The following is a 17,730-nucleotide window of genomic DNA, read 5'->3' as shown; positions in this document are numbered from 1 at the left end:
TTTTTTTTTTTTTTTCAATGTTTTATTTATTTATTTGAGAGTGAGACTACACACGGGGGGTGGGGGACAGAGCAGGAGAGAGAGAGAGAGAGCAGATAGTAGGGAAGCCAATGAAGGGCTCGATCCCTGGACCCAGAAATCATGACCTGAGCCGAAGTCAGACACGCTTAACTGACTGAACCACCCAGGTGCCCCAGAAGAGTCGTTCTTTTGTTTGACTTGTTTTGTGTCATATTGGATATAGTGTAATGACACTCTTAAAGAGGCAGCAGGTTGTAGTGGAAAGTGCATTAGATTGAATCAGGAAACCTGAATCCCAGTCCTGGCTCCACTGCTGAAGTGGGTGACCTCAGACTAAAATAAAATAAAATTAAAAATAACATTTTCGAATGCTGAGGCATCTCTTCTATAAATCTGGAATAATATCTATTCTGCCTACCTCAAGAATTAGTGATGGTAAGAACCAAACAAACAATCGAACATACATAAAAACATAAGTTGAAAAGCAGCTGTAGGCATGGGGTGATAGAATATTGTTTGCAGCTGACTCCTTTATTTATTTATTTATTTATTTATTTATTTATTTATTCATTCATTCATTCATTCATTCATTCGTTCATGAGAGACACAGAAAGAGGCAGAGACACAGGCAGAGGGAGAAGCAGGCTCCATGCAGGGAGCCCGACATGGGACTCGATCCTGGGTCTCCAGGATCATGCCCTGGGCTGCAGGCAGCACTAAACTGCTGCGCCACCAGGGCTGCCCATTGCAGCTGATTCCTAACTAGCAAGAGTTCTGATCTTGATTTGAAGGTAACTCCACTTTATCCTCTCAGGTATTAGACAGGGAGCTAAAAGATCTGTCCACTTTGGTGAATCAGGAATTAGAGTGTGTGAATCAGATTATCATCAGCCAGCCTCAAGAAGTCCCTGCTCAACTGTTGAAGGCTCTAGAGAAAGATGCCAAGAATCTTCAGAAGTCCCTCAGCTCTGTGAGTGACACCTGGAGTTCCAGACTACTACACCTCCAGAGTGCCATGGAAGTAAAAAAGGTTGCTTCTTGTTTTTATTCACAAAGGCTCACACAAAGTCTGGGAAGGCTTGAAGATTTTCATAATCTAATTTGCCATTTATTTCTTAGACTAAAGTGTTAAGTCAGCATGAACAGCTAGAAGGCAGACTTCAAGATCTGAGAATCTGGGTTGGCGATACCAATCTTCTTCTGAACAGCAAGGAATATAACGATGAAACCGACACTGACAGCCTGAGACACTGTCTCCAGCAGTATGAGGTAGGCTCTCTACCCATCCTCAAGTGCATTTTTATTGTCCTTGGTGTTACATCAATTTTATTTTCCTGCGAGGCAAACCAGTATCTATACCTGTCTTTCTAAGAAAGACTGATTTTGGGCAGCCTGGGTGGCTCAGCAGTTTAGCACCACCTTCAGCCCAGGGCGAGATCCAGGAGACGTGGAGATCCCACGTCAGGCTTCCTGCTCCTCCCAGGAGCCTGCTTCTCCCTCTGCCTGTGTCTCTGCCTCTTTCTCTCTCTCGCTTTCTCTGTGTCTCTCGTGAATAAATAAATAAAATCTTTAAGAAAAAAAAAAGACCGATTTTTCCATTTTATTTTATTTTTTATTTTTCCATTTTAGAAATAAAGTCTGCTGTGTTTAGTTTTTTAGGTTATCATGCCCTTGGAGCTTTGGTGATTATGGTTATTTCTCCTTTTAGCTATTCTCTGACAGAGAGTCTGCATAAAGGCCTATTATTATAACTTCATCTTGTCTTTATAGCTGAGCACCTAGTATCCATCCTTTGTTTCTAATTTTACACATGCCAATTTCAGGAGACTTTGTTGATCCATGATTGAGAGCATGGCTTGGCAAACTTTCTGTAAAGGGCCAGATAGTAAATATTTTAGGCCTTGCAGGTCATACACAAATGGACCATTTTTGTAGCTGCCAGTTACCTTTGCTTTGAAACATGAAAGCAGCTATAGATAGTACATAAATGAATGTTCATGGATGTGTTATAATAAAACTTTATTTACAAAAACAAGTGGCAGGCTGATTTGGCTTAGGGACTGTTGATTGCCAACCCCTGATCTAGAGAGAGGCTATTCTTCTTTCTTCTTTCTTCTTTCTTCTTTCTTCTTTCTTCTTTCTTCTTCTTCTTCTTTCTTTCTTCCCTTTTCTTCTTCTTAAGCTTTAAATTAATTGATTCTTTTTATAAGTCAGTGAGAAAAGAATAAACCGTGAGATACTCACTTTTTTTTTCCCCTCCCAACATTGTTCTTTGTTTTGGTTATACTTAAGATAATATCAGACATTACTCACACTGGTTAATCTACCTCCTGCTATAGATAGTACACTCCTTAAATTCCTTCTAAAATCAGAGTAGAACTGAAGATGTCCTCTCCTTCTGTTCTATCCTGTACTTTTCCCCCCACCTTAAGAGGAAGCAGACACGGTTTGTCCATGGTCAGGCTTCTTGTATACCACCCATCCCTTTTTGTCTTGAAAGAGTTGACCTGCCATCTTCGTTCATGCCTTTTCCTCCAAATCTGTCGTTAGGCAAGTGAATTGCAGACTTGATCTGTTCACTAACAGAGTATTTAAAAAAAAAAAGCAAGAGTGAAAAAAATTTCTGTGATGTAGCATATGATATAAAAACAGAGCATGTCATACATACACGGTTTCCTCCCCTAGTTATTTTTTTTTCTCCCCTAGTTATGAATGCCCTTATGGGAAGACAGCCACAGTCCAAGTCTTGTTTCCTCCCTCCCTCCCTCCGTCTCTCTCTCTCTTTCTTTCTTTCTTTCTTTCTTTCTTTCTTTCTTTCTTTCTTTCTTTCTTTCTTTCTTTCTTTCTTTCTTTCTTTCCTTCTTCTTCTTTTTTTTTAAGATTTATTTATTTATTCATGAGAGACAAAGGCAGAGACATAGGCAGAGAGAGAAGCAGGCTCCCTGCAGGGAGCCCAATGTTGAACTCAATCCTGGGTCTCCAGAAACATGCCCGGAGCCAAAGGCAGATAAGTCTTGTTTTCCTAATGACAGTTTCCCAAGTCCATTAGTCACAGATGAAGAAAGACACTTAGCTTGATGATAAATACCCAAGAAGACCTTTCAGTCAGCTCTGCAGGATTGCTGACCATCTCAGTTTCAAAGCGATAGAGATGTAGATATCTTAATTGTTTTTGTTGTATCCAATGTTACATAGCTGATGATCTCTAAATGGTTATGGGAAAGTTGCGTGCTTTTAATTGTCTGAAAACAGATAAAGTCTAGTGCTTAGGTGGGTATGTATATATAACTATTATGTAAGAAAGTCTGACTGGAATCTTTTCACCCTTAAATCGTATAAGCAACATTATTTACTCTAAAAGTCACATCTTAGTGAACTACAAATAAATGAAATACTTCCCCACTTCTGGCCTACCAGTAACTCACTGCTGGACAAAACCAAATATATATTTGAACCTAAGAAAACACAATTAAGCAGATCCATCTCAGACCTTAAAAGTTTACTGCATTTGGAGATCAGGGTCCAGTAAAGTAGACCAAATGGTAATATATGAAGAGTTTGGAGAGACCAGAAGTGAGAGAGCTTTCCTGTGCTGGTTTGGCTCTAGAAATGATCAATATCCATAAAAATACAGCAAATTAACCCCTCTTTATTTATGTTGACTGTTTGATTAAAGCCAACAGCTTCTGCTTTAATAGAGAATTAGAAGGTTTTTATTTTTTTTATTTATTTATTTATTTATTTATTTATTTATTTATTTATTTATTTATTTATTTATTTTCATTTCCTTACTTAGGATTTGAAGCAGCCCATGGCTGAAAGGAAATCTCAGCTAGATGCTCTTGCTTTTGATATTCAGTTCTTTATCTCTGAGCATGCCCAGGACATGTCCCCTCAGCAGAACCGGCAGATGCTGAGGCTTCTGAATGAACTGCAGGGGTCCTTCCAGGACCTGGTGGAGCAGACTGCAGCTCGGATGGATGCCTTGCAGGGCCATTTTCAACAAATGGAGCAGGCAGCCTGGGTCAAGGTCAGACTGAACCAGCGGCTGGGCTCACTTTGTTTCTTGGGGTATTTTCTCTATCCTTGAGATTTCTTGCCAGACTCCATTTGTCATGATTCTAGACCAATTTCTGAAATTTCATGTCTTCCAGGCCAGTTTGGTTCTGGTCTAGGAGGCAGCTATTATGGCTATGTTTTTGGTTTTATGTGTGTGTGTGTGTGTTTGTGAGAGAGAGAGAATGTGTGTGTTTATGTGTGTATGCGTGTGCAAGTATTTTCCTTTTAGTGAGACTCAACCCTCACTGTGTCTCATCGAATCTGACTTCCAAATGAAAGTCACATCCCTCGCCCTTATTTCTCCTCGTTTCTCCCTCAGCATTCTTTTGAGGGCTATTAGGAACAGTAAGGTACCCTGAGCTCTTGAGAAGAATGGTTCTGAAATGAGTTTTATTCCGGGGCTTTTCACATGATGAACAGTAATATTCTTTGACCGCCTTCTAATAGCCGACAACGAAATTTTTATCAGAGTCCTGTTAATTTTTTAGTACTTTTAAAATCATTATTAGTTTCTAGCACCTTTCTTCACACTGTGATGCCCAGTGCTCATTCAATTATGGAAGACAGTGTGTTGAACCCAGTGTTAACATTTTGAAAACAGGGCAGCCTGGGTGGCTCAGTGGTTTAGCGCTGTCTTCAGCCCAGGGCATGATCCTGGAGACCTGGGATCAAGTCCCATGTTGGGCTCACTGCATGGAACCTGCTTCTCCCTCTGCCTGTGTCTCTCATGAATAAATAAATAAAATCTTTAAAAAAAATTAACCAAAACATTTTGAAAACAAACTGTCGTATCATCATCCATCACAATCCTCTTCTTACAGAACTCAACATAATTTTATTAGTGGTAACATCATAACCTAAGAATACCAAGAATGATGCTTAGGCCATTTTTGCTGTAAGTTGGAGTTCAACAAGATGATATGAGAATGTCATTATCACCAGCCATCTGTCTCAGAGTCGGCTTTATTAAATATTGTGCAGAGTCGAATGAAGCTTTTGAGTTAGGCTTAGTGGAAATTAAGTTGGCCAACTCCATGTACCCCCATTACTGCTTGTTGTTCCAACTGTATTGAAATTGAAATAAAATACTGAGGATCCCTGGGTGGCGCAGAGGTTTGGCGCCTGCCTTTGGCCCAGGGCGCGATCCTGGAGACTGCAGATCGAATCCCACATCGGGCTCCCTGCATGGAGCCTGCTTCTCCCTCTGCCTGTGTCTCTGCCTCTCTCTCTCTCTCTCTCTCTCTCTCTCTATCATAAATAAATAAAAAAAAATAAAAAAAAAAAGAAATAAAATACTGATGAAACCCTTTGGGTTACTTTCCAAATCTGAAAATTTGCAATGTCCTCACCTGGGAATGTATATAATGTGTTGTAGTTTGTGGATAATTAATGAAATAGCATTGGTCTCAGCCACTTTAAGGCACAGCCCAGATCCAGGGTAGGCCCCTGAGCTGCAGCAGGTGGTAGAGCTGCATGTGAACACTCTCTGAGCACATAATTAATTCCACAATGTTTATTAACCTTGTTATTGTCAGAAATGCTCTGCTTCTCTCTATATTTGCCCTGAATGCATGTGTATGTCTGTGTGTTAACTTGTTTGCTTTGCTTTTTTCAGATTCAGTCTGCACACATCCTAACCCATGAAGATCCTGTTTTACAGCTGAAGAGCTCTTAGGAGTTCTCTTCCAGAGCCCTTCTATTTGTCCTAAAGAGGGGGAGAGAGGGCCAATTTGAGCACCTGTTTGTAAGTGCAGGTGACTAACACACCCATCAGAAGGTAGAACTGATGGACAGTGGTTCTAGAAGGATGGTCAGGAGAAAAACATCATGCTCAATGGCTCAATTAGGTGCTTCAGTATCATGCAGCTGAGATGAGATTTGGAGAAAGGATCAGGCACAGAAACATATTCTCTCCCTCCCCGTGGGCCTGGCTTTTCTCTTTGATACCAATTGTAGACACCTGAAGGACTAAACCAGTTGCCATTCTTGGGCAGTTTCCTTCTCAAAATAGCCAAGCCTCTCATGCCTGGCATAGAATCATTCTATTTAATGGGTATCTGCATTTGTGAGACATTTGATTTATAAAATCAGCTCAATTATTAAGAAGCTCGATTAGCTTATGAATTATCCAGATTCTTGATTTTTTTCCTCCTAATCCAGTCCTTCTAATTTTCTGTATTTTAACTTAGTATGCAGCATATCTTCTAGTTCTGGTGGAGGAATTGATCATAACCACCAATTTATTATTATCACTGTTATCACTTATGGATTTGGAGCATCTGGACTCTGTTCCATTTCCAGGGCTAATAACAGCAGTCTGGCAAAGGAACTCCCACCCCAAACCTGGGAGCATTCTCATCTGAAATTACCCCTGAATATAATCCAAACTATTGACCCAGATCAACAGACAATCCAAATGAGGGGAGCTTTCTGAATATGACTTCTGTGCTTTTTCCTGTTCTAGTCTCTCACCAACTCTTCCATCCTTAAGATATAACCTTTCTGTTTTACGTTTCAGAAAGTTATTTTGTATTTGTAAAATAAGAATTATTAACCATCTCTTGGCCCCTTTGCATTTTAATTAGACCCTGCAGAAACAACAAAATACCTGTCACCAGAAACTGGAGGATCTTTGCAATTGGCTAGGACAGGCAGAAAGCACATTGGCAGGCCACCAAGATAGAGCCACCCAGCAGGATCTCTCTACTTTGCAGAAGCACCAGAGTGACTTGAAGGTCAGTATGAGTTAATCTACTTTTCTCATTCCTTCAGCAAATCTTTATAAAGGCTTACTATGTGCCAGGCACAGTGCTTCGTGCTGGCAACATAACAGTAAACATCCTTGTTCTCAGAGTCTTAGAGTCTAGTGGGAGAGACAAACATTACACAGATAAGCACAAAAATGAGCATGTAATTTTTAACTGTTATATGTATAGGGGCACCTGGGTGGCTCAGTTGGTTAAGCAGCTGACTCTCAATTCAGTCTCAGGTCATGATCTCAGGGTCGTGAGATCCAGCTCCGTGTTGGGCTCCCTGCACAGCAGGGAGTCAGCTTCAGGATTCTCTCTCTCCCTCTGCCCCTCGCTCTGCTCACTTGCTCACGCGTGTGCACTCTCTTTCTCTTGATCAAATAAATCTTTAACTCTTATATGTATAAAGGAAAGGTTACCCAAGAATATTTAGCAGTCAGGCTCAATCTTGTTTAGGATGTTCGAAAAGATTACTTTGAAGAAGTGTCATTTAAACTGAAAATGGGGATCCCTGGGTGGCACAGCGGTTTGGCGCCTGCCTTTGGCCCAGGGCGTGATCCTGGAGACCCGGGATCGAATCCCACATCGGGCTCCCGGTACATGGAGCCTGCTTCTCCCTCTGCCTGTGTCTCTGCCTCTCTCTCTTTCTCTCTGTGTGACTATCATAAATAAATAAAAATTAAAAAAAAATTAAAAAAAAAAAACTGAAAATGAAGAGCATGTAGGGGTTAATGCATGAAGGGGTGGAGGAAGGAGGAGAATATTCCAGTCAGAGGCCTGAGCATCCATCTTGAGGTAGGGATAAGATCAAGTACAACATATTCAAGAACTGAAAGAAAGCTAATTTGGTTGGATTGCGAGGAACAGAAGGAAGGTTAGTGAATGATAAGATGGGACCCATCATACTGGGCCTCCTGGGCTGCATTAAAGATAAGGAGTGGTGGGCACCTGGCTGGCACAGTTAGTGGAACATGTGACTCTTGATCTTAGAGTTACAAGTTACAGCCTCATGCTGGGTATAGAGTTAAGTTAGGAAAGGAGAGGAGAGGAGAGGAGAGGGAAAAAGGAAAAAGGAAAGGAAGGAGGAAGGAAGGAAGGAAGGAAGGAAGGAAGGAAGGAAGGAAGGGGAAAGAAAGAAAGGAAAGAAAAGAAAGAAAGGAAAAGAAAGAAAGAAAGAAAGAAAGAAAGAAAGAAAGAAAGAAAGAAAGAAAGAATGAATAAGGAGTGATAACCAAGAGTATAAAGAACCAACCAAGGCTTGACTCAGCTAGAATCCTATTGTCAGCTCCTCTGTATAGAAGAATGATCTCTTTGGGGATAACTCATTACAAAATAAGCATCATGTTTGTGGGCAATCTCCTTTCTATCTTCATTAAATATTTACTTAGAAATTTAAATTTTGCTTAGGAGATGAAATATTAGAAAATTTCTTAAGTAAAATAATATCTTAGAAGTTTTTATTTGTGTTGGTTTAGGCCTAAACCGTAAGCAGATTATAGTCAGGGACACGTTTGGTGCAGGTGTTCCATCTGTGTGCTTTGGCAGTCTTAGAAGAAGTAACATTGAAATCTCTGTGTTCATGTGTTAGGATTTACAGGATGACATTCAGAATCGGGCCGCCTCGTTTGCCAGTGTTGTCAAAGACATCGAAGGGTTTCTGGAAGAGAACCGGGCCAAGCTGAGCCCCCACGAGTTGACAGCACTCCAGGAGAGGCTTCATCAGGCCAAGGAGCAGTATGAGGCTCTCCAGGAACGGACGCGGGTGGCCCAGAAGGAGCTGGAGGAAGTTGTGACCTCAGCCGTACAGCAGGAGACTGCAAAGGTAACTCAACAGCTTTCATACTTGGTATTTTTCCAAAAAGAAAATGTTGGTACCTGGCAAATAAAAGGTAATGCAGGGAAACTGCCTTGTAGAGAGCATAGAATCATGAAAAGGGGCTAGTTAGGGAGCTAGTCTGTGAGTCAGTATTAATTTTGGTAAGAAACATCCTATCCTGAAGGACTTTAAGTCAGGAATAGTTGGTAGGAAGTTCATTTCACTACCCCCATCCTCCAAAGAAAAAGTATGTATGTATGTATTTTATTTATTTTAAGATTTTATTTATTTATTCCTGAGAGACACACACACAGAGAGGCAGAGACACAGGCAGAGGGAGAAGCAGGCTCCATGCAGGGAGCCTGACATGGGACTCTATCCCAGGTCTCCAGGATCAGGCTCTGGGCTGAAGGTGGCGCTAAACCGCTGAGCACCTGGGCTGCCCAGAAAAAGTATTTCTTGCTGTATGTGTACCCAGTACTCTAATTGAAAAATCTTGGAAAGAACTTAGTGAAGAAGGGTAATACCCTGGGGAGGGAAAAGCAAATGACATATTTCAAACATGAGTCTAGATTGATAATCCAAGAGCACAAGGGGGAAATATCTGCAGTGTCTTAGTGTTCCACACACTATCCCCAGGCCACTCCTGTAGATCCATGCAACTGTGGCACTCGGATAAACCTAGAAGGTAAAGTCTCAAATGGTTTTCTGCACCTCACTTGCACTGGGAGATTAAATTATGGCCGTGGACTCTGACCCAAATGGGGGAGGTAGAAAATGTGAAAAAGTGAAAAAAGTTACCTGAAGGAGAATTCTGAAATACATAAAGTTTTATCACCTGGCATAACCTGTTTTAAAAATTACAATACTTGGGGCATCTGGGTGACTCAGAGGTCTGCCTTTGGCTCAGGGAGTAATCTCGGAATCTGAGGATCAAGTCCTACATCAGGCTTCTTGTAGGGAGCCTGCTTCTCCCTCTGCCTGCATCTCTGTCTCTCTGTGTTTCTCATGAATGAATAAATAAAAACTTAAAAAAAATTAATTACAATACTTGAACAGTCAGAACTCGAGAGGCAAGTTTTAGAACTCAGTACTCTGGCAGAAAAAAGGATGGGAGAAGCCTGTGTTTCCCTTAGGGAAAGACAGCTGGTAATCAAGTGTGACTGCTGTTTCTGACCCGGCCAAGCCAGGGCATCACTTCTGCACACCTACAAAGGATCCCATGATCCTTTGCTGGGCTGCCAGGACTAAATCATCTCTTAAAGCCCCTTTAAATCTTGAGTTTTGCCACCCCCACCCCTCCCACACACTTTTCTTTTTGAGCAGTGAAATATAGACAAAATCTAGAAATGTTTTAGAAGATGCTTGGGTGTTTTTATGCATGTAAAGACTGTTTCTACAGTCTTAAAATTTTTCTTCTTTAGCATCAAAGTCTCACCTTTTTCCTTAACCTTTCCTTGTATATCTGAGTATCTAAGACCTTCTTACTAGACTCTTTCTGTGGCTTTCAGAGTAAAGCAGCAAAAGAGCTGGCAGAGAACAGGAGTAAGATTGATGTTCTCCTGGATTGGGTGACTGCAGTGGAATCCTCCGGAGGACAGATGGAGCAGCTGTCAGGAGCTGACCTGAGGAAAAGAGCCTTTGATACCACTGATGGCCACCAGGGGGCAAGCCAGGCCCCAAAAGAACTAGACCAGCAATGTGAGAAGATGAAGGTGAGAATGTTAGCTTGTCCTCACTATGCTGGAGGGCCTCTCTGCTGCCCTGGGCAAGTCACCATAACCTCCTGGCCCCTATATCCAGTAAGCACAGTGAGTGCTTCTCGGTTCATGCCCTCTTTGATACCTCAGTGTCTTTGACACTATTGAAATACTCTGTCCTTTGGTTTCCAAAGTGCTACTCTGCCCTCGTAATCCTTTTTCCTTTCCTCTGGCCAGTTCGTGAGATGCCGATGTGCTTCCAAGTGGCAGCCCTAGCCTCTTCTCATCTTTCAGAATATACTTCCCTTGGGTAGTTTTATCCACTTATGGCACTTCAGTTATTGCTTGTACTAGCGAATTCCATGTGTGAGTCTCCCTCCTAAATCCCCATGCAGAGCATCAAACTAGTACATAAATCCATGCTGTTTTCCTCATCTAGGTAGTTGCATAAACAGTATGGATAGATAAGGCAAGAACACTGACTGATCTCCCACTGTTGTCTATTAGACTCAGGAAGAACATTTTATGTTGTTATTTTTTTTATTATGTTATTTTTAAAATCTATTTGAGAGAGAGCTTGCACGTGAGCAGGGGGAGGGGCAAAGAGAGAGGGAGAAAGAATCTCTCGCAGACTCCCTGCTGAGCATGGAGTCCAATGTAGGGCTCAATCCCATGACCCTGAGATCATGACCTGAGCCAAAATCAAGAGTCAGATGCTTAACTGACTGACCCACTCAGGCACCCCAACACCCAGGAAAAACATTTTAAAAAACAAAACAACCACAACTCCCTAAAATAACTTACATTCCATTGAAATAGAAAAAAAGTCCATGTGTAAGCACATAAACATAGCACATACAAATAAAAAACACAAATTACCTATGCTGCAGAAATATATTTTAACTCCCACTAGAATACAAATTGTTTATTTAATGAATTAATTTTCCAATAACTTTCCCAGTTGGGATAGTCTTCATGGATATGTAAGTGACATATTTCACAGGTAAATATTTGTAATTTTTACATTGTCATATGTTTGGCTTATCCACCTCACTCTCTCCTTCCATTAATGTGGGTAGTTATTAGCTGGCCATTTGTGCCTTCTCTTAGACTTAGGATATTTTAGTGAAGAAAGCCAGATTCTAGTCTCAGTTTTTCCCTTAACTGTCTACATAACCTTAGTCAAGACACGTAACATCTTTTTGATATCACTTACCCTATCTTTAGTATAGATATTATTTGCTTACATTACAGACTATGCTCCAAATCAGTTGATATATGTGAAGTCTCTTTGAAAACCATAAGATCCTATATGTGTCAGTTCAGCTGGAACTAGCATATGGCATAATGCTTGGAGAGTGAGAGAAATTGGTGATTGTTGAACAGCTAGAAAAGTGGCCTATGGAGATCACTCTCCACTTCTAGCCATAGACATAACTGAATTTCTGTGGTATCCCTTCTGATTGTCCTGTGTTTGGGGGAATTTTTTGCCAGGCCCGTCACCAAGAATTGCTGTCTCAGCAGCAAAATTTCATCCTGGCCACCCAGTCAGCTCAGGCCTTTCTGGACCAGCATGGCCACAACCTCACACCTGAGGAACGCCAGGTGCTACAGGACAAGCTAGGAGAGCTGAAGGGGCAGTATGCAGCTTCCCTGGCCCGGTCGGAGGCAGAGCTGAAGCAGGTGCAGACACTACGGGACGAGCTGCAGAAGTTTCTGCAGGACCATCAAGAGTTTGAGAACTGGCTGGAACGGTCTGAGAGGGAACTGGAGAACATGCACAGGGGAGTCAGCAGCCCTGAAACCCTTCCCTCCCTGCTAAAGCGGCAGGGGAGCTTCTCAGAGGATGTGATTTCCCACAAAGGAGACTTGCGATTTGTGACTATCTCAGGACAGAAAGTCTTGGACACAGAAAACAGTTTTGAGGAAGGCAGAGAACCATCAGCCACTGGAAATTTAGTGAAGGGCAAGCTGAAGGATGCAACAGAAAGATACACTGCTCTCCATTCAAAGGTACCAAGAGGGCCCTGATAGCCTCTGGGGGAATGATTGTAGGAGCCATCCTGCAACTGCGGGCGGTTTCTGGGGCTCGGGATAAGAATCTTAAGACACAGTGAGTGAGCTGAATTCTGTATTGACCACAGGCAGAGTGTCTTCATGAGCTCTGCAAAAAATGCAAAAGGGGGAGGCCCATGGGCTTGTTAGTGTCTGATCCCAGTAGTATTGGGATATGTCTTGCTCTGGTAGGGAAGGTGGAGGTGCTCGCCTTCCTGAATCCTGACCAGGAGACATAGGCTCCCGGGAGAGATAGTACAGGGGAAATGGAAACCCTGTACACAGTCTTATTCCTGGACAGAGCATCTAGGGTACATCCTTACCTACCTCCCTACCAACTCCTCTTAGCTCTGGAACTGTAGAATCTAGTCAGTTCCTCTTACCTGTCTCATGCATTTTGGCAACATCTCTAACCCAGCCACAAGGAACACTGTCTGTACCTCCCAGTCCCTCCCTTAACCTGTAACCTGATGTGTACTTCTTTGGCAGCTTGTCATCCAATTCACCCCATCTTCGCAGGTATATAATAAAGTTGGCATGAATAGTATGGATCAAACAACAAGGCTCCACTTGTAGAAGATGGTTGCTACTCATCTGTCCCTAGAAGCCTCAGCACTACCCTTCAGTTTAATTAGAGTGAGATACCTATAACAAAGCCAGGCTTTTCTTTGGACTGTGCTTGGGAAGCCGCTGCCTTTAGCCTGACCTTGCATAAGCCTACTCTCCCTTTTTCCTCTGACACAGTGTACACGTTTGGGCTCTCACCTGAACATGCTCCTAGGCCAGTACCAGCAGTTCCAGAGCAGTGCCGACAGCCTGCAGACCTGGATGCAGGCTTGTGAGGCCAATGTGGAGAAGCTCCTTTCAGATACTATTGCCTCAGACCCTGGGGTCCTACAACAGCAGCTTGCAACAACAAAGGTAAGCAGGGACATAGGCTATTCTATTGCATAGGGTAGAGTACCCCAAAATAAAGCAAATACTCACATAGCTTAAAGGCAGTGATTGGGATGCCTGGGACAAGATCTGATTCCGAAACACTTATTTCTAACATCTGTGGGTATGGATAAATAGAAGTATTCTTTGTAGCTCTAGTAACATTATGCTAAGTAGATTTTGGTTCCTAGAACCAGCTTTGATTACTCAGAGATTTTACTCTTGGCCTTTTTCATGCACAAGCAGCAGTTGCAGGAGGAATTAGCTGAGCACCAAGTACCTGTAGAAAAACTCCAAAAAGTAGCTCATGACCTCATGGAAATTGAAGGAGAGCCAGCCCCAGATCGCAAGCATGTTCAAGAAACTACAGGTATGAAGCAGCAATAACAAGGACGCACCCTTAATTCTTAGTGTGTACCACTATTCTGTAACACGTCATACTATATCGTACAGATATCTGTGGTGCTGGCTAGGGGTTGAGGATACAAACCGCAAGAGCTCACCTTCTAATGAACTTTGTTCTTGCACCATTGAAGGCCTTTGCAATCTGATTTCAACCTTTTTCCCCCACGCATTCTGCCTTGTAGCCACACCTACATCTTTCCTTTCTCAAGTAAACTAGTTATTATTTCTTCATTACTTTACCCCTGAAGTTTTCCCTATGGCTTAGCTGCTAACGTTTATTGACTGCCTAGCATGTGTGATAAAATCTTGCTCCAGCTTCTAGGTGTACCTGAGATGTTACTTCCTTTGTAAAATCCTGACCACCACCTCCAACCCTCAAAAGAAATAAAAGATAAGAAATAATCATTCTTCTTTCAGGCTCCTCTAGTACATTACTCTTAGCATCAATATAGCACTTAGGATTTTATTTTTATGCTTAGTTGTGATGTGCCCTTTTCTGCCTATGCTTGCTTTTACAGTCTGAAGTTTGTAGAAGCCAGGGACTTACCTTAATTATCTTCAGTCCTCAGCACCCAGCACAATTTCTGGCACTTAGTAGGTGCTAAATAAATAATGCTTTGTGAAATTGGCTCAAGTACCAATGCATTTTAAGCTTATTCCTTCTATTTGCCTTCATGTCTGTTGTTATTAGCACGTGTGACTTAAATGCATTGTTTTTAAAAGCACAACAAAAATACTCTTCACTCTTCTCGTGGCCTTGATTTTCCAGATTCCATACTCTGCCATTTCCAGAGCCTCTCCAGTAGCCTGGCTGAGCGCTCTGCTCTGCTGCAGAAGGCCATTGCCCAGTCTCAGAGTGTCCAGGAAAGCCTGGACAGCTTGTTGCAGTCCATTGGGGAAGTTGAACAAAACCTGGAGGAGGAGCAGGTGGCATCACTGTCATTGGGAGTCATCCAGGAAGCCCTGGCCACTAACATGGTGAGACCTATGCCCCAAGGGTTAGCAGAGATGGTGTATTTGCTGTGTTCCAGAATTACATCATTTTGAAAAAGTATCAGGAGAAGACTTTATTTCTATGAATCTTATAATAAGATTAGAGATGATGACGAATCCATGTAAAGATATTTCTACCCAATTTCCAAACCATTGTTAAGCTTGAGGAAAAGTATCACTGCACAATCATTAATGGAATGGGGTGGATTAAGGGGATGGGATATTTGGTATTCCAGAGGCTCAATGCAATCCAGCCTTCCTTGAGGAGGTTAGCATGTACTTATTAGAAGTTTCTTAGTTCATGGCTCAGATATCCTGGAATAAGTGAGCCAGGAGCTGACAGACACAATTTTTGGTGACAGAAATTGAAGCAGGACATTGCTCGGCAAAAAAGCAGCTTGGAGGCCACCCGTGAGATGGTGACACGATTCATGGAGACAGCAGACAGCTCCACAGCTGCAGTGCTGCAGGGCAAACTGGCAGAGGTGAGCCAGCGCTTTGAACAGCTCTGTCTACAGCAGCAAGAAAAGGAGAGCTCCCTAAAGAAGCTTCTGCCCCAGGCAGAGATGTTTGAACATCTCTCTGATAAGCTGCAGCAGTTCATGGAAAACAAAAGCCGGATGCTAGCCTCTGGAAATCAGCCAGATCAAGATATTGCACATTTCTTCCAGCAGATCCAGGTGAGAATCTATCTGCCACATTGGCAGAACAAAGAGAAAAGAAGGGCAAGGAGGGGACCAACATTCAGTGAGTCCATAGTATGTCAGTCAGCGTACTAGAAACTCTACCTGCATTATCTTAAAGAATTATCACACCCAGGGGCACCTGGGTGGCTCAGTTGGTTAAGCATCTGCCTTCGGCTAAGGTCATGATCCTGGGGTCCTGGGATCAAGCCCTGCATCAGGCTCCCTGCTCAGCGAGGAGTCTGCTTCTCCTTCTCTCTCTCCCTCTGCCCCTCCTCCTGCTTGTGTGCATGTTCTCTCTCAAGTAAATAATTAAAATCTTTAAAAAAAAAAAAAAAAAAAAGAATTACCACAACCACTGTGTAAACTGGATATTGTTTGTCCTTTTTTTTTTTTTTTTTTTTTTTTAAGATTTTGTTTATTTATTCATGAGACACACAGAGCGAGAGGCCGAGAAACAGGCAGAGGGAAAAGCAAGCTCCTTACAGGGAACTCAATGTGGGACTCCATCCCCAGACCCTGGCTCCAGGATCACACCCTGAGCCAAAGGCAGATAGATGCTCAACCACTGGCCACCCAGACATCCCAGTTTGTCCATTTTTTGAAAACACAGATTTATTTTTCACTCATTCTGCATGTTCAACCCGGATCAGCTGGGCTACTTAGGTCATCATGGTCACTCAGGGATTCAAGTCAATGGGAGCTTCATTCTGCCCTACCTTCATGACTACTGCTGCAGCAGGGAGAGGGCATATCAAATCCATTTTCATTTCGTTAGTTAAAGCAACTTTCACACCTGGCTTTCAAGGAAGCAGAGAGATGTATTCCTACCATATACCCAGTAGGCGCAGAGTTAGAAATATCTGAAGAGTCTTACAAACCACAGATCTAGATATGTATGCAGGAGTAGGATTGCTAGGTCATAGTATATGCATATATTTAATTTGACCAAAAAGTGGCCATCTTGGCTCCAGAATGGCTGCAGGTGCCCCCACATTGCCACCTATAGTATCTCAACATTTCTGTATCCCTATATTGATGCATTGAGGTTATCTGACTCTAACTTTTTCCATATTGAAGTAGGGTCTTATGGTCCTCTTCGATTTGCTGTCCTTTTTGGGTTTTGCTTTGAATAATTTCAAACTTACAGAAAAGTAGAAGGAATGGCACAATAAACACCAGGATCCTTTTCACCTAGATCCCAGTCTGTCAGAATTGCACCATTTTGCATTCCCACCAGCAGTGCACATGGAAGTACCTGTTCCCCTACAGCCTCACCAGGGGAATGTGTTGTCAGCATTCAAGTTTCTGTTAATCTGATTGATAAAACATGATATTTCAGTGTGGCTTTAATTTTTATTTCTTCTCTGATGAAATTGAGTATATTTTTATACACATAAGGGACATTTATTATAAACTCTTAGTTCATAGCCTTTTACTGTTTTCTGTCAGAACTTTGTTTTTTGGGTTTTTTTCCCCCCTTCTTTCAACTTACAAGAGTTCTATATTAGGGAGATTAGTTCTTTATATGTAATATGTTGAAAATCTTTTTTCACAGTTTGTCCTTTGTCCTTGCTTATAGTGTTTTGGGCCATGTAAAAGGTTTTTAAATTTTTACACAGTAGATTTTATTACTTCTTATTGAACACGTCTTTTTGGTCATGATTTGAAAGCCTTTTGCCACACCCACACTTGAATTCACCCATGCGTGCTTCTAGAACTTGAATGGTTTTTTTCTTTTATTCTTTCTTTTACATTTGAATATTTTAACATTTTAAGTTCATTCTGGGATACAGTGCACAATATGAATCCATGTTTATCTTTTCTGAAGTCTATCTAGTTGTTCCCAGTATCATTTCTTTGAAAACTCCTTTTCTCCAGTGATTTGAGAAGTCCTCTTTATCAGATACACAATGTCCATGTGGACTCAGATCTATTTCTGGATTTTCTATTCTTTGCTGTTCTATCTGTTCACGAATCATAGCATACTATTTTTTATTCTAGAGACTTCATGGTGTGTTTTACTATCTAGGAGGGCTAGTCTTCACTTTCTCCCTCCCTGCCACCCTCCCTCCCTCCCTCCCTCCCTCCCTCCCTTCCTTCCTTCCTTCCTTCCTTCATATTTCTTTTTCTTTTTTTTTTTTTTTTTAAGATTTTATTTATTTATTCATGAGAGACACAGAGAGAGAAGCAGGCCTCCCACAAGGAGCCCGTTACAGGACTCGATCCTGGATCCCAGGATCGCGCCCTGAGCCAAAGGCAGATGCTCAACCACTGAGCCACCCAGGTGTCTCCCAGGGTTTTTCATACAT

The 17,730-nt window shown here is 42.0% G+C and overlaps 1 protein-coding gene across 24 annotated transcripts in view; it reads left to right on the top strand.

Moving 5' to 3' along the window:
* MACF1 (microtubule actin crosslinking factor 1) overlaps nucleotides 1-17,730 on the top strand; it is a 341,210-nt gene that overhangs the window by 223,070 nt on the left and 100,410 nt on the right. For 22 of the 24 annotated variants that reach the window (XM_072771834.1, XM_072771853.1, XM_072771848.1 and 19 more), the window contains 11 exons: nucleotides 836-1,051; nucleotides 1,141-1,290; nucleotides 3,818-4,051; nucleotides 6,666-6,815; nucleotides 8,419-8,652; nucleotides 10,158-10,361; nucleotides 11,841-12,359; nucleotides 13,146-13,322; nucleotides 13,584-13,707; nucleotides 14,512-14,720; nucleotides 15,098-15,415. In XM_072771834.1, coding sequence (XP_072627935.1) covers nucleotides 836-1,051; nucleotides 1,141-1,290; nucleotides 3,818-4,051; nucleotides 6,666-6,815; nucleotides 8,419-8,652; nucleotides 10,158-10,361; nucleotides 11,841-12,359; nucleotides 13,146-13,322; nucleotides 13,584-13,707; nucleotides 14,512-14,720; nucleotides 15,098-15,415 — 2,535 coding nt within the window. The remainder of the gene's footprint in view (nucleotides 1-835; nucleotides 1,052-1,140; nucleotides 1,291-3,817; nucleotides 4,052-6,665; nucleotides 6,816-8,418; nucleotides 8,653-10,157; nucleotides 10,362-11,840; nucleotides 12,360-13,145; nucleotides 13,323-13,583; nucleotides 13,708-14,511; nucleotides 14,721-15,097; nucleotides 15,416-17,730) is intronic. The other 2 variants (XM_072771855.1, XM_072771854.1) reach the window with 1 other exon arrangement.

This window comes from Canis lupus, chromosome 13 (genome assembly GCF_048164855.1).
Source record: "Canis lupus baileyi chromosome 13, mCanLup2.hap1, whole genome shotgun sequence".
In the NCBI taxonomy this organism is placed as follows: domain Eukaryota; kingdom Metazoa; phylum Chordata; class Mammalia; order Carnivora; family Canidae; genus Canis; species Canis lupus.
Note: the sequence above shows the minus strand (reverse complement) of the source record. Positions and strands in the feature narration are given on the sequence as shown.